We start from the raw sequence: 27,847 nt of genomic DNA on the forward strand, positions 1-27,847 counted from the left end.
ATATCTGTATGCTGTGAAGTGGGCAGCAGAGCAAACCTGTTAACAGCCCAGAGAAGTCAATTTGCAAAGTCCCAGCAAAAAAAAAAACAAAAAACAACAGAAAAAAAAAACCCCATAATATTTGAAAATTTTAAAATGGTTTTATGAACTAGGCAAAATGTGTTGGTTTTCTAACAAATCTGTTGTTTCTCTGAAGTTCTGCTATCTTGTTAGGATGTGGTGACCAATCTGTATTACCATAATATTTATGTTTCATTTTCTAGATGATGACACAGACATGTATAATACTCCTTACACATATAATGCAGGTAGGATGGGTTTCCTTGCTTGCCATGACTACACTGTGTCCTCCCATGCTTGGAAGAACTTCCCAGTCATTTTTTTTTTACCACTCTGAGTGCACGATTTCAGTCTCTACAATTAGGAAGATGCTTTTTTTCTTTTCTCAGCATGTATAACGAAAGATTTGATCTTTTCTCATGGAAATGAGAACTAATACTATTTTATCTCCTTCATCCCCACTGTTAGTTTATTCTCGGCTTCAGGAATGTTTAACCAAAGTGTGAAGGACAGCAGGAAAGAACATACTGTAACAGGGGGTACAAAATAAGATAAAGATCTCCTTTTATCAGTAGAGAGAATGATTACAATTGCGTAAGATCTTTCAGATACACTTCACCAAAAACAAGTCAAGCAAGGTATTTTGTGACCCTGTCCATGCTTTTGCTCCAAATGCAATCATTTATTGAAGGATTTTTAAACATCCCAGTTTGCTGGACCACTTTTCTGACTCAGAGTTGCCAGCGGTCATAATGGAACGACTTCAATTCCGGGCATTTCCACTTGAACTTGAGTGAGTTGGTATCTTGTGAAATGGTTGCAGGCTGGAGTGAGGGAAAAATGTTTCCATCATCGCTTTCTCCTAAATGTCACATCAGGGGACCCCACACAGGGCCGCCTGTCACTTCCCGGCCCCAGGCTCAGGACGATTGCATAGTGCCTGTTATTGCCTTCTGTAGAGCAGTCTCCAAGGCCCACGTCCCATTCAGCAGTTGCAGCCTCCCATCGAGGTCCCCTTGCCAGCCACACCCCCAAACGGGATGAGGTTGTCCCCTCCACGAGGCCTGAAGGCCAGCACTCAGGCCTTTTCACTGTTGAGGATTCTGCTACTAGTGTCCGACGACAAGTAGAAGGAAAAAAACAAGCAGAACGGGCTCAGCAAGCTGCAAGAATCTGGTTTTCAGTCCTCGCTCTTCCAGACGGCAGCAGGTGGCCTGCTAAGATTCCCTCAACTTTTATTCCCGGTCTCAGGTTCTCCTAACTCCTCTCCTGTGTTTCGCTTGTTAAAATGCAAAATTCAACTGAGAAAATTTTAAAGATCTTCTTGGCTTTATTAAACCATTCATGAATCAGGCAGCATCCAATCTAGCAGACAGAAAGGAGCTCCGAGGAGCTGAACAAAACGAAAGGCTTTCAATAGGCAGAAGGGAGCAGGAACAGGAAAGTTAGACTAAGAAAAACAGCGGGTGGGTTACTGCAAGGTCACTTTCCCTGAGGGGAGGGCAGGGGGCTGTCAGGCAGAGTATCTAACTCCTGCTGGCCAGGCCATTCCTGATGGACGGCTTTAAGATTCCATTTCTGGCAGAGTCAGAACTGTAACTAAGTTAAGTCTCGGTTTGGTGCTGTGGGGCTTAGCACAAGCAACTCCATTTTGGGTCTGCTGTTTCGTTCTGAACAAGCGCTCAAGTTGAAGTCTGACTGTAGCACTGAGGCAAAACAGAAGTGCAGACACTGTCTCATTTGTCATAGCCAATTTGCATGGACCTTCAGGAGGAGCAGATGAATGAAAATAGACTTAGCTCAAAAGATTGAGGTGGCAGGAAATTCAGAATTTTTATAATTATTTTTCATATTGAAGTTTGCATCCATTAGAATTAATCAATTGAACGGTAGTTACATATAAACTTGCAGAGCCCTTTAGAGTTTTACCATTTAATCGGCAGACAAAGCGACTCTGATTAGTCTCTTCCCCTCCTACTAACCTTACATCGCGCTGTTCTATGCCTTGCACTTTCTGCTGCTTTTTTTCCTCTGCCATCTCCGCTGCCCTCTTCCCCGACCCACCCAAACCAATCCTTCAGGGCTCACTCTAGTGTCATCAGTTCTGTGATATATTCTCCGACCAATCACCATCTTCTAAAATCTTTAATGCCTAAAATATGTTTTCCTCATGTGGCCTTTATCATATGCTACCAATTATTTTCAATCATAATTCTAATCACGTCTCTTTTCCCCAGATGTGCTATAAGCTTATTGAGAGTTGATGTTTCCTTATGCCTTGCACCACATGTATTTAACTTGCTCAATATTTTGTTTGATTGCAATTAACACGTCAATTATCATATGCAAATCAGAGCTTTTAAAGTAATAGAAGATATTTGGAAACAGTTCTATTAAGTATTTTTAATCTTCTTCTAAAATCTTAACTACGATATTAGTTTACACTATCCACAAGAAAATTTGCTAAGTATCTGTAAGTTTGTTTCTAGTACTAGTTGGAATTATTACTAATTCCATAATAATTGATGAGGATTCACTGTAACCAATGCTCGTGCATGCAATCCATTAATGAATTAATAATGATTAATAAATTAATAATATTAATAAATCAAGAGCATACCATCCAATGCATGCATTGTGATTATGTTTACTGATAATAATCTTGGTAAAATCATGGGATATTTTTGTGGGGTATAAATAATGTAATGCACTTTCAAAATGTTATTTGTTTCTGTTCTGTTTTTGTTTTGCTGTGTTGTGTTTCGTGATAGGCCTGTACAACTCACCCTACCGTGCTCAGTCACATCCTGCTACCAAGACCCAGACCTACAGACCCCTCTCCAAAAGCCACTCCGACAACGGCACTGACGCCTTTAAGGATGCTTCCTCTCCTGTTCCTCCCCCGCACATTCCTCCTCCAGTCCCACCACTTCGACCAAGAGATCGGTCTTCAACAGAAAAGTAAGGCATTTTCCCCTGAAGTGTCCTGTATTTAGCTTAGGATAAAAATAAGTCCACAGGGCATTCAGCAGAAGAATCACTGCTTACCTTTCTGAGATAGTATATGTATAGTCTTATAAAGGTGCCATGTTCACCTCTTCTATCAAGAGTGTAGCGAACACTTTCACAATATTGGTTCATAATATCATGGTCACCTGAGTTAGACTTGAAGTAACTGAGCGTCATCTCCACTCTTTGATCAGTAAATGCATATGGGGCTTCCCTGGTGGCGCAGTGGTTGAGAGTCCGCCTGCCGATGCAGGGGACACATGTTCATGCCCCAGCAGTCCGGGAAGATCCCACATGCCGCGGAGCGGCTGGGCCCGCGAGCCATGGCCGCTGAGCCTGCACGTCCGGAGCCTGTGCTCCGCAGCGGGAGAGGCCATAACAGTGAGAGGCCCACGTACCGCAAAAATAAATAAATAAATAAATAAATAAATAAAATAAAATAAAATAAATGCATATGAGACAAATAAATAGAAATAACTGACACTCCCTTTGGCATAGCAGGTCAGAGACTATGCAGTTAATTTTCAGTTTCCTCAGATTTGAAATGTTAGGATTATTAATGATTTAAAATTTCCCCTCTGATCACAAAAGTATCTTTTTAAAAACAGAAAAGGTTATTCATAAATCATAAGTAAGGCATTAATGTGTCTACCTGTGACTCATTTCCACACACTAATTTTAATTTCCCCACTGAAATATTTTTATAGAAACTATTCAAACAAAAATAAAAATTTATAAACACACTTCTATTGGGCCATTTTTATTAGGATAATGACTAATAGTACCACTTATAGGTAACCTTCATTGAGACCTCACTATGAGCCACTAATCTAAGCACTTTTCCTGTATTATATTACTTAATTCTGAGAACAACCCAATGAGATATGTTCTATTTTAAACCCATTTTAGAGAGAAAGAGAAAAAATAAGCTGTGGTTTTGGAAATTAAAGTAAGTTGCTCAGCTCATGCAGCTACTATGTCCAAGCCAGGATTCACACTCAGCTCTAACTAAAGCCATAGCTCATGCTATACCAGCAATAATAAATAAGAATATAAGAATTATTCAGTATTAATATGGTTATTAAGCATCCATCTGTCATACCCATCCCAGAAATATTATATTCAACGCCCTGTTGTACCATTAAAAGTAACTGATCATATAGGGTGTAAGATACCACAAAGATAGACATACATTATGTGTGAAGAGTTCTCATTTTAATGCCCGTCTCCTCATGATGATTATGTGTTTATAGGTGTTATGTCTTAAATTTGAGAAATAATTGTCTAGACACAAAATACTATCTCTGCCATAAAAAAGAACCAAAAGGAACTCAGATTTAAATGTATTTTGTCCTATATGTCTAGTAAAAATAAATCTTTCATTGAGAAACACGATAATCCCTTAAAATTTTCTAGAATGTTTTCATATACATTGTCTTATGTGATGCTCAAAGTACATCTGCTGAATATTGCTCATCAATTTACTAGAAAGCCAGGACCTGCCTGCCCCTAATTCTCCTGTCTTGTAGAAACTTCTATTTCCAACATGCATGGAGTCAGAATTTCATCCCATTCTATGGGTCAGAACTGCCCCCACCATGGGACTTTCCTGGTGGTCCAGTGGCTAAGACTCTGAGCTCCCAATGCAGGGGGCCCGGGTTCAGTCCCTGGTCGGGGAACTAGATCCGACATGCGCAGCTAAGAAGTTCACATGCCACAACTAAAGATCCCGCATGCTGCAACAAAGATCCCTCACAGGTAACAAAGATCCCGCATGCCACAACTAAGACCCGACGCAGCCAAATAAATTAAAATATATTTTTTTAAAAAAAGGAAAAAAACAAAAGAATTGCCTCCATCTACAGTCAGAAAATCCTTCTTCCTCAAATGTGATCCTCTCAAAGGAAGACTTCTTCAGCCTCAGCTACCTAGAAAAGCTTTACTTTTGAAGTCCCTCTTTGCCTGCCTCTTGAAGGATATTAGTTCAGGAAAAAGAGCTGATTCCAGGGTCTCCTACGCCATGGAATAGATGCCAGCCTCTGGGTTTTCAAGGGTAAAGCCATGGAGGGTCTCCATTGCCATACAACTTGCTCTTATGGATGGCAACCCAAGTGATACTTTTGCACTTTTCATAGACAAACTATGATGCCACTTGCAAGATAAACAAGATCAAACATGACGTGTACATTACTCCTTGTCACTTCGGATCAAGGATGCCAGGTCACAGAGTGATGGGATAAACTCACATAACTTAACGGAGCATAACTGCTACTTCCTCTAAACACAAAAATACACAGCTGCCATTTGTGATCTCCAGAGTTCACCAGCAGCTAACTGGCTGCATTTCTATCAATACAAACCCCTCGTGTGAGTTATTGAGCCAGCAGGAGAATAGTCCTTGTATGAAAAGAAGTAGAGGAAAATATAATAGGAAATCAAAGAAATGGCTTTCTTTAAATCATTTATGAAAAACAGAACACAAATGTGCTATTTTTTTGCATATTAACATTTTATCCTGAGAAGCTTTAAAAAAAGTCTATACTAAAATTAGCTTTGAAAACAGATAATCAGTGGTTTTATACAACAGTTTTAAGCACAGAGAATTACTTTCATATGTAATTTGTTGTTGATTTCTAGGCATGACTGGGACCCTCCAGACAGAAAAGTGGACACAAGGAGATTTCGTTCTGAGCCAAGGAGTATTTTTGAATATGAACCTGGGAAGTCATCCATTCTGCAGCATGAAAGACCAGTAAGCACTTGTCATTAAACAGAACGCCAGTTCTCTAGGTTTCCTGGGTTCCCAAATAAACCTGAATTTCATATCGTTTAGCAGTTTTTGAATCACAAAGGTAATTTATTTATTTGGCATTATTTAGAAATCATGTTTATTTTGTATCATGATTTGTGTATCTTATCTCAGAATTAAAAATACAGTCTCTAATATATTGTCCCTACTCATCAAATATAGGACTCATTCTCATGTAACTATAAATATGCCTAATCATGATCCTGAGTTTAATTTTTAAAAAAAGGAAAAGAACAACTCTCAAATGCAACACTGAATTGCCAGTCTACATTGCTAATGAGAACAATCATTCATTCTCTGATACAAATGGGCCAGGCAGTTCCATCCCTTGGTTTCCATTTTGGTTTCTTAATATTTCTTTGGCTTAAAGGGAAATTTTCCAAATGTCCTTTGTTATAACAAGTTGTTTTAATTGATTCTTATTAAATCTCCCTCAGGTTACCAAGCCTCAAGTTTCCTGACTGATTGTCAATCTAATGGATCAAGACTATATTTAACTTTGCAGTGTTTCTCCCAATTATATATTTTAATTACATGCAAAGGAAAAGACATAGAAAGTTGAAAATAACCACTTGCCTCCTCAAAGTACAACTGAAGAAATAGGCTGTTCCTTGGCCCTCTTTTGCTTTGATTCCCCCAGTCCTTGCTTTCCCTCCTAGATCAATGCCTTCAGGATCTCTTTGAAATTCTATAATTCCTCTGCATCCCCTCTATCAAAACCTGGCTGCAATTTGCTCTTGTCTTTGTCTTAAAAGAATTTTAGGTGTCAGTGAACAGGAAAAAGAGAGTTTTCTTTGTTAGTGCCTTTAAGAGTATCCAAGAAACCACATTATTGTATATAACATAAGGCCAGCCCTGAAATTTGATTAGAAACCGTTGCTCACCACACCCAATATAAGTGTCCTTCATTTAGTTTTTGAAACCCTGTATTTATGATTATGTTCTTGAGAAACATGTTCAAAAACCTTATAATCACATAATTCATACAGGATATTTTTCTAAGCCTTCTTTGCCTTTCTTCAGATAACTCATACCTTTTAGAGTAACAGGACTTTACCAGAAAAACTGAAAGAAAAAAAAGGAACACCACCGAACTGCAGGTTCCATTGCAAACATATAACCCATTCTCTAAGTTATATGACTGAATATCATGATCTTTGAAATTTCTAAGATGAGAAGTGGGTGAACCATGATATCACCATTGCATAAAGTTTAAAATAACAAAATAATCATGCAAAATAATGAGTCTCAGATTTAAATGTAAATAATGAAACATTAATGATCATTCTAACAATGTCTGAGACTCTTAGGATGCTGGGGGATGTCACTGTCCTGGAATGCTTTTGTATCTGTGATGTCAGGAAACAGGATTGATTTTGGAAGCAGTCCCGTCAGGATATTTCTAGTATTTACTCATGCAGCAAAACCTGTGAAGCCCCACCTATGTGCCAGGCATCGTACTACGTGTGAGGGACACGGCAGTGAGCAAAACATAGTCTTTACCTCAAGGAACTTGGAGTCTATCATTTAATCAATATGCAGAGTAGCGCCACATTTGTGAGAAGTAGACCATCTCCTGTATGGTTAAAACGGAGACACACCAAATGAATTCGCCCCATCAAGAGCTTACTCACAGGCCCGTCATTGTGACTGAAATTTCCACTTTACTCATGTCTTTGGGTTAAAGCTTTGAAGGCTCCTGGTTTAAAAATAGCAATAATAATAACAGCAGCAATAGCAGTAGTTGTAGCTCCTTATTGAGCACTTACTTATGTGTCAGGCCTTATAATTAGTAATTTATGCCTTATATCATATAATGATCCCAACAACCCTATGAAGTAGATGTATGGAATTCCCGTTTTACAGATAGAGAGGCTGAGCACATATTAAGTAACCTTGCTCAGGTTCCCGTGGCTGGTGAGTGCTGGACCTGGAAGTTGAACCCAGGCAGACTCATGCCTAGTGCACTTAATCACCACCATACTGCTGCACATCCAGGATTAGCTAAATCGAAAACACATTTAGCTGCTAGTCATTATCACCTTAATTAGAGTATTTGATTATTTAATTATTTTGCAGTATAAGTTAGTTTATTTGTTCATTTATAATACGTTAGTGTACTGGATTTATTTTACCAGCAACCTGGGCCCTGAGCAGTTAGGACAGAAGACCAGTATACTTAACTAGCTCTAAGAAGAATGGAAAGATCTCGAATGTGGGTATGGCTGAAGATTTGGGTACGGATGGGCCTCTGCTGCCACAGGAAAGGAGCAGTGGAAGGAACCTAGAAACTTGGAAGGAAATGAAAATGGGTATCTTATGAAGAAATGGAAAGAACCAAAATGTTTATCCCTCCTAAACAATTTTGCTGAAGGCCAGCCTTACGCAAAATGATTTGAGCTAATCATCTTTATCATTTTGGCCAGGTTTTTATTATAGGACTCGACTATTATCTTTTTCTTTTCATCAACCCTGAATCCATTCCAGCTGCCTCTCTAAATCAGAAAAACAAAAACAAAGGGCTCAAGGCATGGTGCTGTTGCAGAGAGTGGCTGTATCTTGATAGAGTTCACGTAAGATTTGAGAGTGTCTTGGACACACACGAGAGAGAGGATAGAGAGCAGGTTTGCTAAATGAGAGTGATGGAACAGCACACGTACAACATGTAAGGACTGCAAGATTTAGGCACCTTCACGTCTTTTTCCTCCAAGACAGTTTGTGAGAATTCCTTTGCTCTTTTCATCTTTAACGTCTGTAAATTATACACCGCCGCTGGGTTGACTGGTGCACTGGCTCTGTTGCTCTTTTGAATTCCGAGATGATGCCACCGTCTGCCCAGTTTTCCCAAGTGTCATCTCGGATTCCCCTCTCCCCAGCCATCTCGAAGTCCTGCCTCCCAGGAGACATGCCACGGCCACTCCTCTCTTCTGGTCCACAATTGTCCATTGCCTATATTAGAATGACAGCCACTGACTCTTTTCTCTAATTCTCCAATCTAGTCTCCACACCACAGCCAGGGCAATCTTAGAAAACCTCCTGCTCAAAACTTTCTCCCAGCTCTCAAGTGTCCTTAGAGCAAAATCCAAGTTCCTTAATGTAATATACAAAAAACCTTGTGGTTTGGCCCCCATTTTGACCTCTCCGGCCTCAAGTATCTTCCTGCCCTTCCTGCTTCACTCACCATGTTCCAGCTCTACAGAGAGCTCTCAATCTTCCCCCCATGGACCTTTGCACAGGCTGTCTCTCTGCCAGGAATACTCTCTCCACCACCTCTTTCTTCCTGTGGAAAATCCCATCTCCCCCTCGGCCTGTCTCACTTCCCCCAGGGCACCATCCTGACTAATGGACACTACTGGGGCCAAGCTTCCCCTGCTGTGAGCCCCCCTACAGCACACGGCATTACCCCTCACCACCCTGAATTGTAATGGCCTGTTTACTTGTCTGTGTCCCTCACTAGACTTTAAGCTCCTTGAAGGCAGGGACCCCGACTGGTGCACCAGTCAAATCCCCAGCACCTAGCGCAATGCCTGGCACATGGTAGGTGTTCAGTGAATATACACTGAATTAATAGTAAGGGAATGAGTATAGGTTTTACCCTTGCAGTTAGTGGGTAAAGTTGGTGGGACCTAATCCTTGTTCTGTTGCTTATCTATGAAGTCTGTACATTTCTAGTGACAAAAGGCACCATGGGTCTCCATCAAAGCACACACGGGGGATTCCACACACTGCTATTAGTAACTGTGGTTCCCGAATTCCATGATTCCCTAGCATACAAAGGGGGTAGAGGAAGAGAAGTCCTCCTCTGACCCTGGCCAAAAGAATTCTCCTCTTCCTTAGAAATCAATGGAATATGCATTTATATTCTTTAACAGGAAAGTAAAAATGAATAAATTTTTTTTTTTTTTTTTTTTTTTTGCGGTATGCGGGCCTCTCACTGTCGTGGCCTCTCCCATTGCGGAGCACAGGCTCCGGACGCGCAGGCTCAGCGGCCATGGCTCACGGGCCCAGCTGCTCCGCGGCATGTGGGATCTTCCCGGACCAGGGCACGAACCCGTGTCCCCTGCATCGGCAGGCGGACTCTCAACCACTGCACCACCAGGGAAGCCCCTGAATACAATTTTTGAAGTGCCTAGATGCTCATTTGACTATAAATTTAGAAATGATGACTAAATGGGCCAAATGTTTGATCTAGAAAAATACTTTGCCATCACCAGGAATTTATCTTAAACTGATTTGAACCGCAATTTATTCCATGAGACAATCATGCAAACTCTCTGCTTGGATTATATTAATAAAAATTCTACATCCCATCTGGTCTGGATATGTTTATAGGTGAACCACATTAAAATAAAATAATATAAATTCAATTAAGCACTTATTTAGGATACCTTTATGCTTGAAAATAGAAAATAATGGGGAGATGTTATCTTCCTCTACAATAATTAAACCTGCACATAATGGTAAAAGTGAAAGAAAAAGCATTGAAAACACAGGGCAGAGTTGAAATGCAATTTAAGCCCTCAGTAAACTTAAGCTTCTTTAGCAGTGAAGACTGTCACTTAAAGCTTAAGCTATAAAATTCTGAGACTTTCATCTGTTGGTCTGAACCATAAAAAATTATCCCAACTAACAATGTGTAGAGCATTTACTGTGGTATCTCAATAGATATAAAACATAGTAGCCAATGTCATTAAAGCTTAAAAATCTAATGAGCATAAGTTATAAAGGACCAAATGACGTTGGCAATTTTTCTGTTCGGAACAGCACATAGAAATCCCATGCCCACAATAAGAATTCTGAGAACAGTAGAATTTTTATAACCTGAAAAGCAACAAAATGCTTTTAAACTGTAGAAAACGAAACTTCAAAAATAGGTTACCTTTAAATAAGAATTGTGTGTGATTTATGATTTTAGGTTTTCTTACTTCCCCTTGAGCTCATGACCCCATGTTCATTGTTAAGCCCAGGTGTGCTGAGGTTTTCAAAATGAAAAGAGATCAAAAGAGGGTAGAAAGAGGGACAGCAGTATCTCTGCTCTTTTGTTGTCTTTTATGAGCACGATCATGCTTCCTAAATGAGTTTCTGAATGTTAACATTCATGTTGAACGACTAAAAAACTTTCAAGTCACTCATGGAAAGTGCTGAATTAGTGAGATCATTAGTATGTATGTCTGTCTGTTGGCTGACCATCTGAATGTGTATCACTGACTTTTGTGAGGCCTCTGTGTACCTTAGAGTGACTCAAGATTTGCTACATAATACATTTAATTGTTTCCTGACTAAAGGGATTCAAAAGGTCAACTACAGCATATAGAAAATTCTAGTTCTGCCACTTACCATTTCTTTACCATCGAGGCTCTGCTCAAGCATGTGCCTTTCATTAAATTCCAAAGTTATGGATAATTACCAATTATCCTTGCGGGGGGTTTCTCTTCTAATTTCTATTGGCATGAATTCTAGACAGTTGCCCATTGAGACGATAAATTGAAGTTTTAATCTACAAAATCGTAATTCATGGGAAGTTGCCATTCCAAGGTAGGGTGCAGGATGGTAGATATTCTGCTCCCTTTTCCATAGTCTATCATAGAAATAGATTTCTATAAATCAGGATTTAGTATATTTGTTTGTTGTATGTATTTTTTAAGGTGGAAATCGAAGTGAAGTTGTAACCAAATATACTTATTTGTTTGGCCCTCTACATTTGCTGCCCTCTACTGTTCAAAATGTTTTTTAAACAAATGTCTCCTCTAAGAGAAGTTTCTATCTCCCCTTAGCAAAATAAAGTACTGTACATGAAAACAGAGATTATAAAATCAAGAATTAATAATATTATTAAGGATATAACATTAGAAACAGTGAGATTTGAAAAAGCCAAAGATTAGTTTTCCTGTGGAAGCGGTCCTGGGTCTCTACAGACAGAACAAAATTACTGGAAAATTCTCTCTAGTGTCAACTACCTTAAATATCAGCTCCAGCCAAACTATTCCACAAAATACCTACATACTGCAGCTATAATCTAAATGATGATTGGAGAAAAACAGTATTTCAGTACTATCAGAATCTCAATTACTACTTTTGCACTATTGAACCAGAGATAAATTGAAACAAATTTTTTAATTAAACAGAAAATGGTAAATTAATTACCAGAATATTTTCTATCAATTTCACTGTTACTTCTGAAACGTAAAAACAAATATAATGTTGACTAAGTAAGAGAATATATCTCAAAATTTCTGCAACATTTCTCATAGTAATTATACGATGTTCCCCATAACATTATAAAATATAATAATATTTTAAAAGAAAGAACAGAACAATCTCAATACTGTGCTTGTCCAGACACAGGCTTTGTGACACCACCACAACTATTATCATAGTCTGTTTTTAATCCCCTAGTGCTTCACGGTAAACATGTCACAGGGTTGTTACATGGCCTTTATCATTATGGTCACCACATATTGATACCATAGGCCCTTTCGCTCTTGTGTTATGATGTCTCAAACTTTTCTATCACTGCCTGTAACTACTATTATAATCTCATAAAATATTGAAATAAAAAGCACATCTCTAAAAAGACTTTGGATATAATTGATTATTAAATACAGACTGTGTTTTATTAACAAAATTATTGGGAATGCAACAGGCCAACAAAACACTCGGACAAGCTAATGTCTAATAATGGCTTTTGTTTGAATATGGCATACCTCAAAGCACCCAAGATCACAAGGTTGTAGAGCATTTCTTCTGGAGCTGAGATGTAGTTACTCCATGGAGGTCCTTGAGTTCTTTAGGAACTGGAAGGGAATGATATGGATCTGCTTTGAGGCCATGAGCACATCATATATCTCCTGGAATAGGTCCTCTCCTGGCCCAGGTGAATGGCTTTTAGAGAACTGGAGTTTTTTTATTTTTCCCCTGACTTAAAATATTACTGTCCTGTTGTTCCATGCTTAATTAGGGTCATGTAATAAATTCTCAAAGAAGTCATAACCCATATGTAGTACTTTAAGCATCCCTTTTTAATGTAAAATCAATGGCCTGAATGAATCTGGTCAGGCATGTATTATTTAAAAGATTAAGGATATCACTGGGTAAAATAAATGCTCTTTTTTTCTATTATTAAAGCATATATATATAATATGTATATATTTTCTCAACCTGCTTATATTAACAGTCCTAGGTTTTGTATCTTAAATATGACATTCAGAAACCAATGGAGGGGTATAAGTTAATTACCAAAAAAAAAAAATTTTTTTTTTAAATTTTTCTCTAAAGTGTTAACCAAACCAGGGTGGGATTTTCTCCCTCTCTCTTCCCCAACCTTGACCAACCACAGTAATATGAAAAACCTAACTCCACCCAGGTCCATTTCTCTAGCTCAAGGTGGACCGGTAGAAGGTGATACTCGGGGTATCTCATAAAACGTGGTCTTTCTTCACTTTGTGAAGGTTTCCTGTCTTCACACCTTTTCAGTGATCCAGACCATTCCTAAGTTATCTGAGACCCCGGGGACATTTCACCTTTCCTGAACGTTTCCTCCTGCCTTACCTAAGGCAGGACACAAAGTGCCGCTAGCTGGTGACCTCTTGGTTCCATCGACAACCTTCATCTAATGAAGCAGTTTTTCCTTCACCCCTTTTTCTTACAGCCCCCTCTCCCAACCACTCCGACACCTGTTCCAAGGGACCCTGGCCGGAAGCCTATTTCTCTGTCACCATATGGAGAAGTAACTGGTAGCCCCTCCCCTCCGCCCAGGACCAGCATTCCCACACCAAGCGCGTGCACCCCGGCTCTCTCTCCCATCTGGGTGAGCTCCTTCCTTCTTTAACTTATCTCATGCCGTCGGGAAGTTCAGACGCAGCCCTTGCTCCCCAGAGGCTAAGAAGATAATCAGAGGCTGGCTACTCACCATCACCCCCACCTTGCTGCCCTTTTGTTTCTCACCGAGACCCCGGGTTCTTCATGCCAAACAACCCGCTAACAGTCTCCCAGCACTTCTCACTCCTCCCCCACCTTGTATCTCTTCCCACGTGACCCCTTGCCTTCCCCAGGCTCTCCAAGTGCCTGCACCTGAGCGAACTGTCTGCTGACTCCAGGCTTACACGCTGGGACCAATGAGGGCAGGGGCGATGGAGTGACTCGCCCAGAAGAGCTACTTGGTGACTGAGTTGAGCCTGTTTTAATATCCTGCTGTGCTATCAATGCTCAATCTCACTGTCACAGAGAGTTTGTCATAGTTTATGCATCAAGCTAAGGAGAAAACTAGAAATGATGGCGGAGAAAATAACTAGGGGCCTAAGTGATGCCATCAAAGCTCACCTTCATATCCTAATTTTGCCCATTTTACTTTACTTCCTTTGTTCTCTCTGGCTGAGATTTGTTGGGTGAGAGTTGATGCATGTTTGTGTGCGAATGTGTGTGTTTTTCATGCCTCACAGCGTTGCCCTCACTTAGCTCAGTGTGACTTTTCCTTCCCTTTTCCTTCACATCTGCTCCAGACTGATCGCATAAATCCAGATGACATAGATTTAGAAAATGAGCCCTGGTATAAATTCTTTTCAGAACTGGAGTTTGGACGCCCGGTAAGTGAGGCTAGACTGTTAATATAAAACGATTAGGAGAATGTTGTTTGATTTATAAAACATATCGTTATCAGAAGAGATAGGTGTCATTTAGAGAACGAAAGCTGAATACTATGTACACCAAAAATACTCTGAAAAAAGTATATTCTACACACACAAATTTGGTACATCTTATCCCGCATTCACTTCTCTACCAAACATTTAAACATGTCAGACACTTCCTATATAGTTTTTCTTTCCCACCAAATCATGCATTAGATTATTTTATATCTGATTGATTACAGATTCAAAATGTTGAGATAGTATCGGTCCTAGAATAGTCAGACAATTATTACAGATTTATAGAAGATTTGTATTTGTTTACAGTCCATTTGGATCTAGCTCAATCAGAAAAGCACTGTGAAATTTACAATAATAAAACTTACTATTATGATAGCTCCTATTTGCTGAGGAATCACCAAGCACCTGGAGAGGGCTGGGTTCCATACTAATGATCCGAGTCTTCACAGTGTCCCTCCAGTAAGAAGCCGGAGGCCAGAGGGGTTAAGTAATTTGCCCAAGAGAGTTAAGTGGCAGTGTCAGAAGTTAAACTCAGACCTATCAGAAAAACAAAAACTTCTGGCAAATCCCCACTATAATATACTGCCAGGATAGCCCCACTATAAAATGTCTCATTTGCCCTTAGGGATATAAGGAAAAGGAAAAACGAGGAAACCCTGTGGACCTTGATTTCTCCTCCTGCTACTGAAAACCACCACAACTCCTCTAGTCCCCAGACCTCCACCAAAGGTGGACCTTACGAGAACTGCTTAATCTGTTTGGGATAAAGCATCAACCCAAGCTTCAAATAGCAATTTCCTTTATTAACTCGAGTTTTACTGGGGAACTGCAGCCGCCGACAGCAGTGCATTTGATGTCTGTCAGTTACGTAGTTTTTATACTCTCATTGGTGTTTCTGAATTTTAAACACTTCAAGAACATACTGAATACACCGCACAGAAGTTTGATTAAAGATCAGAGAGTACAATCTTTCTTTTATCATGTCATAGACTGATTTATACAGTCATATACTGACCATATATTATATACTAGGTGGTTATAGTAGTTAGTCCCTTTTGTCCCCTAAAATGCAAAGGAGACTTGGTTAGATTCATTATATCTTATTGAACTGGATCAAAAGTGACTGTTAATGAGTATAAACCAAATAATATTTTTAGAATTTCTATAACTAATAGGAAGAATATTTTTCCTAATTTGAATCCAAGTACTCACATAAATGCATTTTACTTTAGAGAAAAAAAATTCCCTAGCTTTAATTTATATGTGTTGTTATTGTTGATTAGACAGTTTATAGGGATAGGACCAATTTCTGTTTTGAGCCTAAATTATCAGCGTTTTTCTACAATCATTTTCAGGCCACACATGGAAACTCACCAGCATGCTATCCACCTGCTCCTTTGGTGTTTTTTTAATGTACCTTGCATTCCTCTGTGGCTAGAGACTAGGAGTGCTAATTTTGATTTGATGAAATGAGTTTATAAATATACTAATCAAATCACTAGTAATTTTGCCCAGTGCTTGAGAATATTTACGAACATCGCACTCTTCCTCCTGGGCTACACCCATTTTGCTCCATTCATGTCACTCTATATGTGTATCTGATACTGTCAGCGCTCAATTTCTAACTGTTGTCACCTTTTCCACATGTTCATTCCTTGCTGCCATTGATTCTCCTCCATTCCATCTCTACACTTCTGCTTATGTGGTGCATCTACACCCAGCCTCCTAAAAAGGCTCTGGACTATGTTCAAGATCATTCTTCTGGTGTTTCCAATGAGGTAAAAACAAATTATTCTCTTTTTCAGATTTCTCTCTTAGGACCTGTTACTGTGATTCTGAACATCTGTGTTTTACAATTCGCTAAAGTGTCTAAGCTGTTTTTGAAAATCTGTCTTTGCATCACTAGATTGTATCCAGTATCATTGCCTGGACATTAATTATACCAAAATTGTTGGCTCTTTGTGAAACATAGGTGAAGAATCATTCCGATCATTACTTGCAGGTGAACTATTCAATGCATCCTGGTATCCAGGAGTGTGATAATCAAAAAGCAAAAGTAGTAGTGTTAGTGCATATATTTGATTAGACTGAGTAAAATACTGCTAGAACTCTCTTCAGAGCCGTTTTATCATCATGCTTGGAGGTGTAGAATGACGGTTTATATTCTTAGATAATCGGATTTTTATGTCTCACATATTCCTAAAATTTAATTCTTTCATTTTCCTAAATACAATTTGTGGACTTTAGCATCAGATAAAATCAAGAATAGGGCTGACAAATAACTGGCACACATGTCACAACTTCCTAGTCAGATACCCTTGGCAGACATTACTAATCCTTCTCAATGCTATAATCCAGGCAGCCACTCTAATAGATTATCACTGGCAAATGAGATGAAATGCATTTTCCATCTCTGTATAGGAATGCTTATGACAATCTGATAGGTAAAAAAAAAAAAAAAAAAAAAAAAAATTTATGCCTGGCAATGTAAAGTGTTATTTGAATTAGTCAAAGAGAGTATGAAAAATAAATATTTTCATTGAAAAGTCTTAACTCAGTTAAATACATGCAACTAGAAAACAAAACTAGTAGAATACCTATGCTGCAGGATATACTACTGACACACGATAGTGACAACTGGAATTGCAGGCACAGTCTCAGGAGGAAATACCCAACTTTCTAGACCAATTTGCAATTCCAAATTATTTCCCCTGAGGTATGCATCACAGTGTATGTTAAAACAGAGAAGTGTTGAAATATTTATATATTAAATAAAAAGTAAAATAGAGTAACCAGAAACATTCTGGGTTATTGAATTCAATCATTTCTAAAGGCTTATTTGCTATAGATAGGTGTATAATCTGAAGAAAATCAAATACAACAAGCAGTTCTATTCTGTGTGTCATGTTACCTCTAGATCTGAAGAAAGGGTATCATTTCAACACATGAACAGCGAAAGAATTTACTTTGGAATTCAATTTGGTCAGATATTTCTCTCAGACATCTTGGTCAGATATTTCCAAGATATTTTTAAGACAGTTCAATGAGAACTGAAATGGAGTTAGAGATCGCCATGTCTAACTCACTCATTTTTCAGTCAAGAAAAGTAGAGTCCAACTATTTTAAGAAATATGTCCAAAATCAGATGATAATATGGTGGCAAATTAAAAATAAAAAACAGATCGCTTAACCTTCACTTCAGTGCTATTTCCTTTATACCATACTTCTTAGCAATTCCAAAAGATATATTTAGAGCTCAAATCTTTTAGAAACAAATTATTTACTTAATACTATTTCTTATTAACCATTAATTTCTGTGAAATACTTTTCTATAATTAACATTACACAATAATCCTTGGGATAAAAATAGTAGAAACTTAATTCTATGCATTCTGTAATGTTAACAGTAGTGGCAAAAAAAATCACATAAAGAAGCACTTTGCCAATGGTAAACTGATTTTGCATTATCTCTTAGGGATTGAGAAGGGGGTGCTGTATGTTCTGATAGCATATTAACTATATTATTAACTTCACATCATGGTTTTTCAGTGTTAAAAAATCCTCTGATAAGGTACTGGATTCTCTCTCTAATAACCATATGTAAAACATTTCTGGTAAAATTTGTAATTGATTAGACATTATCTTAGCAACCATTTATCAATTGCCTAGTATATGCCATGAATAACATACTTTTTAATCCATAAATATAAGTGAGAAGCTGGCATTAATAAGGAACAATTAGGGACTTTTAAGCAAAGTTCAATCACATAGCAGAAAGAGCAATTCAGTGTCTGTATTTTATTAACATGACCTTCATTTAAGTGTATTAAAATAATGGTAATATGTAAATACTCAGTAGATCATAATAGGCAAAATAGCTACCTCCTTTCTGGAGACAATTTCCATTTCAGAATGAGTACTATTCATATACTTATCATACAAGGTTTTCTCTTAGTCATCTATCTAGACTTTTTATTGTTTCCTTATAATTTAATACTGAACCTTTCCTTTGAACACACATCACAATACTGGTTTCAGTTTATTTTAGGTTGTGGAAACCAGCACAAGGAGGAGTAATCGTAGTTTCTTAGCCTAAGTCTGAAACACAATTAATTTATCAGTATAGAGCCTTTACTTCTTACACTATGTTTTATTTCATATTACAGTATTGTTTAGGCTCATGATTCAAAATCATTTAGCTGGTGATTCAAAATTTCTGATCACTCTAGGGGTATTCTAAGGGTGTTCCACAATGGATACTTTTTGATGGCCAACTGTGGTTTGTGGTTGGATGTCCCATGAAAGCTGTGAGCCACACAGGTGGCAGTGCTCTGAGGCTCTTTGGTGTTGCTCTTCTGCAAACATGTAGAATTAATATTTCAAAATCAGAATATAATTGTCTGGTTTTATTTATTTACTTGTTTGCCATCCTTCTTATTTAGTATTTATCTTTCCACCTTTCCAGTGTCCAATTCAGAGTAGCTGAATAGTTAAAATAGTCATGTAAACTTATCCGATTAGCAGACCAATTTTCTTCTATCTTTATATTTATTGAGAAATTCAGAATCTAAATGTTTTACAGGAACTAAAAGTATTATAATATGCTTTTCTCTGTCTAGAGAAAAGAGAGGGTAATATTCTCTTGCAGAGAGATGCTTTTGTTTCTTTTTGGGCAATTCCATTCTCATTCAGTAAAAATGAAAATATTAGTTAATAGAAGCAATTTTAGAGTTATGCATAAGGGGGATTGTGTGCATGTGTGTGGTGTGTGTGTGTGTGTGTGTGTGTGTGTATATACTTGGTAGGCATTTCCCTATACATCCTAGACATCATACATCATACCACAACTACTTTCATCTCAAATTCATATCTAACAGTTTTGTTTAATATCTGTTTCATTGTATTGTTCAGAATGAAGAAGTATGAAAATGGTGTGTACAATAAGCATTTGGAATTATTTATCAATTTGTATCATCTATTTTTCTTTGTCCCTAAAACCATGGATAACTGAGAGCTGATTTTCTGACTAAAATGTTAAAAGTACACTTTTCTAAAAAAAGGTTATATTTTGGTTCATTAAATCATTTATTTTAAACTAACCCTGAACATAACTAATTTCAAAGATATAAATCTGTACCTGATTTAAGAACCAGGTAGTCTAGTTTAATTTCAAACCAAATTCTGTGGTTTTTATTAAAAAGTCATGTCTATGTTAACCAATGAAAGAAGTTCTGCTTACATTTTATGTCTACATAAAAATAACACCTGGCAACATGACAAAAATTTATAAAGAAGGTTATGTTTTATAAGGATTGAAGACTACAAATATTTCTTTAAACATCAAACCATTCCTTTATGTAAGAAATTTCTATTTATAGTCTATTTCTACATGAAGGAGTGGTTATTGATTTTTCTTTTTCCCCCTCAGGCAATGTTTGATTTATGACTATTTTGAGTTACACAGAGAAGAGCGGTGCTGTACAGTCGACCCTCCATATCTGTGGGTTCCACATTCACAGATTCAACCAACTTAGGGACAAAAATATTCCCCCACAAAACATTCCAGAAATTTCCAAAAAGCAAAACTTGAATTTTCCATGCCAGCAACTATTTCCATAGCATTTACATTGTATTAGGTATTATAAGTAATCTAGAGATAATTTACGCAAGGATGTGGGTAGGTTATATGCAAATAGTACACCATTGTATATGAGGGACTTGAGCATCCTCAGATTTTGATATCCTTGGGGAGGTCCTGGAACCCATTCCCATCAGATACCACAAGGGATGACTGTATATTAGAAGAGGAAGTAGATAAGAACAAAGTAGAAATTAGGTTGCATGATTTCTCTTCGGGAAAACATTTTTATGCCCAAAATAAATGGTATTTTTAATCTCAATTTTGACAGTATTCTTTTCAGGATACCTACTATAATGTCCAGGGACAAACAAAATTATGCTATGGTAAAAATTTTCATGGAACTATCTTTCTATCTTAACAGGCCTCCTTGTATCAATCCTCTATAGACAGGAGCCTGGAAAGACCCACTAGGTAAGAGTCTCATTATTATGCAACCAGGATATTCTATATCAGTGGTTTCTTTTTCAGTGAAATAGAAATGAAAAATTATGTATCCCTCATCTTTATTTTAAGCACCATAATTCATGAAGTTGTTTTAACTTGTTTCTGCATCATTTTATATGACCATATTCAAGAATGTATAAAAATTAAGTAAAATAATTCTAGATTCCATTACAGGCTGAGAAATTCTTGCCTTCCCTGTCTCCTCCATACCCAGTTTTCTTCTCCTTAGATAAGTATAATAAACATCTAATTTTCAATATTGTTAGATGATGCGATGATATATTTGAAAAAACTGTAATAAGTTAGAAAAAATTTTATAAATTATGTTCTACATATGTTTGTTCATTATACTCTGACCACACAAATCAGGAATGCTGTTACAACTGATAAATGGGAACTTACTATATACCGGGCATTCTAAGTACAGAAACATACTCAATCTCTAAGATTTTATCTCTAGTAAACTGAAACTTGGGCTCCATAACATACGAAGTTTACACAGTTGGCAAAATAACTTGTAGGTCCTAACTGTGCTAAGAGTCTACCAAGGCAAGTTCTGTTCGTAGGCTTTAAATATCACTCTTACTTTAAAATATTACAGAAGTTCAGACACAGTAGAATGACAATAATGAATAATGCAAACTCCCAGCCATATCAATATCATCAACAACAAATATTTATATAACAATAATTTGCCCTTCTACAGATTTCTATCAACATAAATGGAAAAGTAAACTGGGTCCTTTGTACATTGGTTTCATGTGTGCCATTCAACAGCATTAATGTCACTGAGAAAGGAGCTCCCTGAACCCCTTCTTTTATATCTTTTACAATTATGTATGCACCTAAAATGTTTGAATTTTAGTTAGTTCTAATCTGATCTAAGGATTTACGTAGAGACACACAGACACTCATGTGACAGGATAATGACAGCAAAAACAGGTCTAGGCGAACATGGGTGTCCTCTTTAGAAGAATGCAGACCAATTCTGAGGTCTGGCTCCACCTCTATACTTGCAAAGCTTGCAGGTTACATTTATTCATTTGTAAAACAGTGACAACAGCACATAGCTCAGCAGTTGCCGTGCATGCTGTGTAAGACAATAATGACAGTAAAGCAAATAGCATACTTCTGGTTCATAAGAGCTGGTGTGCTGTTGCTGCTGGTGGTGGTGGAATTTTATCTAATGATTTGACAGACAGCATGCTATGTGAGGTATATATTCGTTCACTAATGTTTGTCTTAAATGATATTACACTCAAATCCAGAACCATGATATAAAGTCCCTGCCCTTACAAACTGTCGACACCTTTTAATACAACCAGGTAAAAGGACTCTAATAGTTTATTTGATGATCAGATTATTGGTCATTCGTTATTTAAACAGAAAAACGTTGGAATTTCAGTGTAAGTTTTTTAAAGCTAAGATTATTAGGAAAAGCCATAGGGAAAGCTCGAGGTAAGAAAAATTGGTCTTACCAGATCTTCTTCTTTTTTCCAATCCTTTCCTCCATTTTGGCATCCCTCCTCCAGATATATTCATGTTGTTGCAACTGTTCTGTATAGAGAAAAGATGTATGGTACAAATCCTAACACTGAATTGTCAGTAACAAAATATTACACTAACAGGAGAATTTTTACTTTAAAAGGTGATTATGTTCATACAAAAAACCTGTACATGAATGTTTATAGTAGCTTTATTCATAACTGCCAAAACTTGGAAGCAAACCAAGGTGTCCTTCAATAGGTGAATGGATAAACAAACTGTGGTACATCCATATAATGGAATATTATTCAACAATAAAAAGAAATGTGCTATCCAGCGACAAAAGGACATGGAGGAACCTTAAGAGCACGTTGCTAATGAAAGAAGCCAATCTAAAAAGGGTACATACTGTTGGTTCCAAATATATGACATTTTGGGAAAGGTAAAACTAGAGACAGTAAAAAGATCAGTGATCACCAGGTGTTCACAGGGAGGGAGGGATGAAGAGGTAGAGCACAGGGGACTTTTATGGCAATGACACTACTCTATATGATACAGTAATGAGGGACAACATGTCATCATACATTTTTCAAACCCATAGGATGTTCAACAGAAAACATGAACCCTAATATGAACAATGGACTTTAATTACATTTAATGATAATATATTGATATGATTCATCAACTGTAAGAAATGTACCACACTAATAGAAGATGTCAATAACAGGAGAAAATGTGTGCAAGGGAAAGGGAGTACATGGGAACTCTCTGTACTTTCCAATCAATTTTTCTGTAAACATAAAACTGCTCTAAAAGATTTTAAGATTAAAAAAAAAAACTGCTCTAAAAAAATTAAGTCTAGGAAGTCCTAGCCACAGCAATCAAACAAGAAAAAGAAATAAAAGAAATACAAATTGAAAAGGAAGATGTGAAACTGTCACTGTTTGCAGATGAGTCTATTAATTTTCAAAGAGGTGATTATAAAGAAATAGTTTTTAATATCAAGGAATGAATTCCTAAGAATGCAGTTTGGGGGATGGGAGATAAGAGGCATACCATGGCCACCAGCACCTTCCACTAGTCTTTCTGATTCAAAGTTGAACCCCCTGCAACACCAACCAAACTGAAGCTGATTCCTTCTTTCAGTTCTGCAAGCATGGCCAGTGACTTCAGGAAAAGGAGGAAGAGCGAGCCTGCGGTGGGGCAGCCGAGGGGCTTGGGGGATCCAACTGCAAGCAGAACTAGCCCAGGTCGAGCAGACCTCCCAGGATCAAGCTCCACCCTGACAAAGTCCTTCATTAGTTCTTCTCCTTCTTCCCCATCAAGAGCAAAAGGTGAGCAGCAATAAATGACATATAAACAATTTACTAGTTTAAGTTTTAACTATGGGAGAGCTGGTCCAATGATAACTACCCAGAAATAGTTAGCATGTAAATAGTGTCTTAAATAAAATATAGTTTCAGAAAAATAGCTTTCTTTATACACAGACTAAATCAGGATGGTGAACCATTTGAGTGGCTTAAAGGACTCTTATCATCTGTTAATGCTTTCTTTCTTCAAATATATTGTGTGTGTTTTCTGGAACAAATTTAAAGTATGAAATATTGTATTGTCAGGCTATTAAAAGATTACAGTTCCAAACATTTGCATATTGTCAACATTTTCTAATGTTACTACAACTAGAAAAATTAATCAGATATATAGAATAGAAACTAGAAGTAGCAACAGAGAATGTTGTTGCCTAAAATGTAAATTGGTTTTGGATTTTTTAAATTATTTAATTCTAGACAAAAGTTTGTCTAACCTATGAAAGTTGTTTCTTTAATCACTTGCTTTATATTTTGGTCAATATCCATACATACAGTAGAATATCCATGTTCTGCATGTAACATAGTGTTCAATTCAAAACAGTCCACTAGTAAGAACTAACTGGTTTCAGGCCATAATTGTAAAGTTTAGATATCACCAAGCCAATTTTCTGTATGGCCTGTCTCCTCTCTTGAAATTTAGTGAATTGTGTTGAAAGGAAGATGTCACTCCTTCAAGTCTCTGTTTAGTTACACATTACTGCAGCTGTAACAGGAATATTCCCAAAATAGAGACCTAGGAATGAACCAGTATCCATAGGTACCTAGGATTTGGGGACTCAGGGTCTCCTCCAATCCTCTGGGGTTGAAACATAAGAGAGAAGAAATTTGAAGTGTGTGAAGAAAGTGAGTTGTAACTGAAGTTTCCATAAAGTAGCAGAGATTCAGCTACGCAGATTGAATGTAGGCACTGAAAGTGTTGCCACATGAAATTAAAGCTAAGAGTTAGCTGGTCTGTGTGCAAAAGATTTGATGATTGGGCTCTGGATAGGCAGGAGGTGCTAGCTCTTGTCCGTGGCCTAGTAAAGCTATGACTACTTACTGGGAGATTCACAGGGAGGGATCCCCTTTCACTATACCATTCCTCAAATTAACAGAAGTACCCGTATTAGATTCTACTCATTTATATAAACAAATACCCCAAGGAAACCAATAGGTCATGAAATGCCATTGACTCATTATGCTTGGATACCACCCAAAAGTTAAAAGGGTTCTGATTAATTTAGATATTTGTTTTTATCCTAGGGGGTGTTAAGTCAACTTCCTTTCTCAAATACTACACAGCTACTTAATGTACTTATCACTTTTGAAGAATTTGGAGAAGGCAGGAGCTGTCAATAGAGCTGTTTTCCTCCACTAGGCTTGTTTCTAAGAAGAAAATGTTCCATCAGATGTAATTTGGCCTCTCATTTATTAATTAACTCAGCAACACAAAAGAAAAGACTATTTCCATAGATATTCGAAATTGATGTCAGGGTTAGCTCTACATTATTATATTGCAAATGATTTTTTAAAAAGACCCTTCCTGGAAAAAAGCAAGTGCATTTAACTGTGATGAAAGTTTTACATTATATCCAGTTATCCTTATGGGAAACTGCCTAATAAGAGGTTGAAGTTAGAGAAATTAAAGAGGTAAATTCATTTGTTTAAAGAGTTGCTAGTTGGGTTTTTTCTTAGAAAAATATTAGCAGCAATAGTTCACAGCAACTGAACTTGATTTTGCAATTTGGGAAAGTATTTTGTCTTATAGCTTTTTCTACCTAATGCCCATGAAAAATTATTTGATACGGTTATGGAAGTATTAATTAAATGTAAATTTATAAGTTACTCTTTACCTCTTTATTGTTATAATTAATAATATTATTAATAATTAATAATATTATTATAAATCAAATAAGATTCAAATCCTGACCCTATTAAGATGTTTAAATCTATGGCATTTTTGGTATTAATTACAAACATTTTAAGTCACTACCAGGTCATGCTATTAGCTTACAAGACACTACTGGATTTTTGAATACCATATTTGCAGAAAGATGGATGAAATATGCAATAGAAATAGGCGTATTAGCGACACCAGTTACTTTTTATACATGGTTTTGTTAACTATCATCTGCAAAGCTACATTTATTGCCAAAGCATTGCCTTGCTTTAGAATTAGGCTTTTTTCTCTAAGTTGAAGCTACACGTATAACAATCAATGTCTAGATTAAACTCCACTAACTGCTTTCTCTTTGCTGTGCTATCTGATGCTAACTGACATGCTCTCCTCTTTATGAGCCTTTTAACTTCTCCAACGTCTCTCTTCCACCACGCTGCCCTGGAATAAAAGGTGGGGACGATAGCAAAATATGTCCATCCCTTTGCAGTTACTCAGGGCTCAACGGCAACCCCTCCCATGAGTTAGATTACTGTAACACTTACAGACAGCATTTGGACATCCCACATGACTCGCAGAGGGCCATTACTTTCAAAAATGGCTGGCAAATGGCCCGGCAAAACGCAGAGATCTGGAGCAGCACTGAAGAAACGGTTTCCCCCAAAATCAAATCCCGTAGCTGTGATGACCTTTTAAACGATGACTGCGATAGTTTTCCTGATCCGAAAGCCAAGTCAGAAAGTATGGGTTCTCTGTTATGTGAAGAGGACTCCAAGGAGAGCTGCCCCGTAACATGGGCTTCCCCCTACATCCAGGAGGGCCGCAGTAATAGCAGATCAAGGCTCCGACACAGGTCAGCCCACGATGCCCCAGGGTTCCTAAAACTGTACAAGAAAATGCACCGCATCAACCGCAAGGATTTAATGAATTCAGAGGTGATTTGCTCTGTAAAGTCAAGAATAATGCAGTACGAAAAGGAGCAGCAACACAGGGCTCTGCTCCATGGATGCAGCCAGTCCTCCACGGAGGAGGTGCCCAGGGACATGGTCCCCACCCGCATTTCTGAATTTGAAAAGTTGATTCAGAAGTCAAAATCCATGCCAAATTTAGGAGATGAAATGTTATCTCCTGTAACCCTAGAACCACAACAAAATGGTTTATGTCCCCAAAGGCGATTTTCCATTGAGTCTTTGCTGGAGGAAGAAAATCAAAGTAGACACCCTTCTCAGGTACAACGAAGCTACAAGTCTAAAACCCTGGTGCCCATCCACATTGAAGTCACCAGTGATGTGCAGCCCAGAACCCATCTGGACTTTTCTGATAGTGACCAGGATGGAGTCGTGTCTGACCACAGTGATTACCTTCATGTAGAAGGATCGTCCTTTTGCAGTGAGAGCGACTTTGATCACTTTTCTTTCACATCCTCTGAAAGTTTTTACGGATCCAGCCACCATCACCACCACCATCACCACCACCATCACCGGCACCTCATCAGCTCCTGCAAAGGCAGATGCCCTGCCTCCTATACTCGATTTACAACAATGTTAAAACATGAAAGAGCTAAACATGAAAATACTGAAGAGCCCAGAAGACAAGAAATGGACCCTGGCCTTTCTAAACTGGCATTTCTAGTCAGTCCCGTGCCTTTTCGGAGGAAAAAAAATTCAACTCCCAAAAAACAGATGGAAAAGGCAAAATGTAAAACATCTGTATTTGAGGCTCTGGACTCTGCCCTTAAAGACATTTGTGACCAAATTAAGGCTGAAAAGAGAAGGGGAAGTTTGCCAGACAACAGTATACTGCACCGTCTTATCAGTGAACTGCTGCCAGATATTCCAGAAAGGAATTCATCACTCAAAGCTCTAAAAAGGAGCCCCATACACCAGCCTTTCCACCCACCATCTCAAGAAGGTGCTATTCATTGTCCATTGTACCAGAACGATTGTGGGAGAATGCCTCACAGTGCCTCCTTCCAAGACGACACCAACAACAACTACCACCACCAAGACCACGACAGTGCACTGGGCCTCCAAGGTGGATCAACTTTTCTATCTTTTTCCTTGTGGTTCAGATGCCCACCCTCCAGCTCTTTCATTTTCCATTCCTACATTCATCATTCTTGAGCTGTGAGACCACTTGGATTCATTATGCATTGTGAAGCAAATGCTTGTTGTGCAAACGTGCCTTACTGAATAGTTCTCATTTGCTCATGGGATATCTGGACTTGATGTGTGGCTTAAAGTAATCATCAATTCACAAAAATTTACTCATTCAGAATCGAAAGGGAAAACCATTTTGTAGCTTGATGTTAGGGTTGAAACAACTGTTACATAGAAACAACCAATTAAACTTATTTTACCAATTTAAAAGAATTTCAAGGCAAAAATCATAATTGAGTATCAGTATCCTTAAGAAACTGACAACTTTGCATTAGCTCTTTTTTTGTTGGAAAATGAATCAAAACCAATAGTTTAACAGTCTTTTCCTTGATTCTTATATTAACTTTATAGT

At 37.8% G+C, this 27,847-nt stretch overlaps 1 protein-coding gene across 8 annotated transcripts in view; it reads left to right on the top strand.

Moving 5' to 3' along the window:
- Nucleotides 1-27,847, top strand: part of SORBS2 (sorbin and SH3 domain containing 2) — a 172,442-nt gene that overhangs the window by 111,229 nt on the left and 33,366 nt on the right. For 2 of the 8 annotated variants that reach the window (XM_060136732.1, XM_060136733.1), the window contains 8 exons: nucleotides 264-308; nucleotides 2,832-3,021; nucleotides 5,707-5,821; nucleotides 13,527-13,685; nucleotides 14,377-14,460; nucleotides 16,242-16,298; nucleotides 20,523-20,572; nucleotides 23,237-23,424. In XM_060136732.1, coding sequence (XP_059992715.1) covers nucleotides 264-308; nucleotides 2,832-3,021; nucleotides 5,707-5,821; nucleotides 13,527-13,685; nucleotides 14,377-14,460; nucleotides 16,242-16,298; nucleotides 20,523-20,572; nucleotides 23,237-23,424 — 888 coding nt within the window. Of the gene's footprint in view, nucleotides 1-263; nucleotides 309-2,831; nucleotides 3,022-5,706; nucleotides 5,822-13,526; nucleotides 13,686-14,376; nucleotides 14,461-16,241; nucleotides 16,299-20,522; nucleotides 20,573-23,236; nucleotides 23,425-25,789; nucleotides 27,371-27,847 lie in introns of all 8 variants that reach the window. The other 6 variants (XM_060136725.1, XM_060136728.1, XM_060136726.1 and 3 more) reach the window with 6 other exon arrangements.

Source organism: Lagenorhynchus albirostris, chromosome 21, assembly GCF_949774975.1.
Source record: "Lagenorhynchus albirostris chromosome 21, mLagAlb1.1, whole genome shotgun sequence".
Taxonomy (NCBI): Eukaryota; Metazoa; Chordata; class Mammalia; order Artiodactyla; family Delphinidae; genus Lagenorhynchus; species Lagenorhynchus albirostris.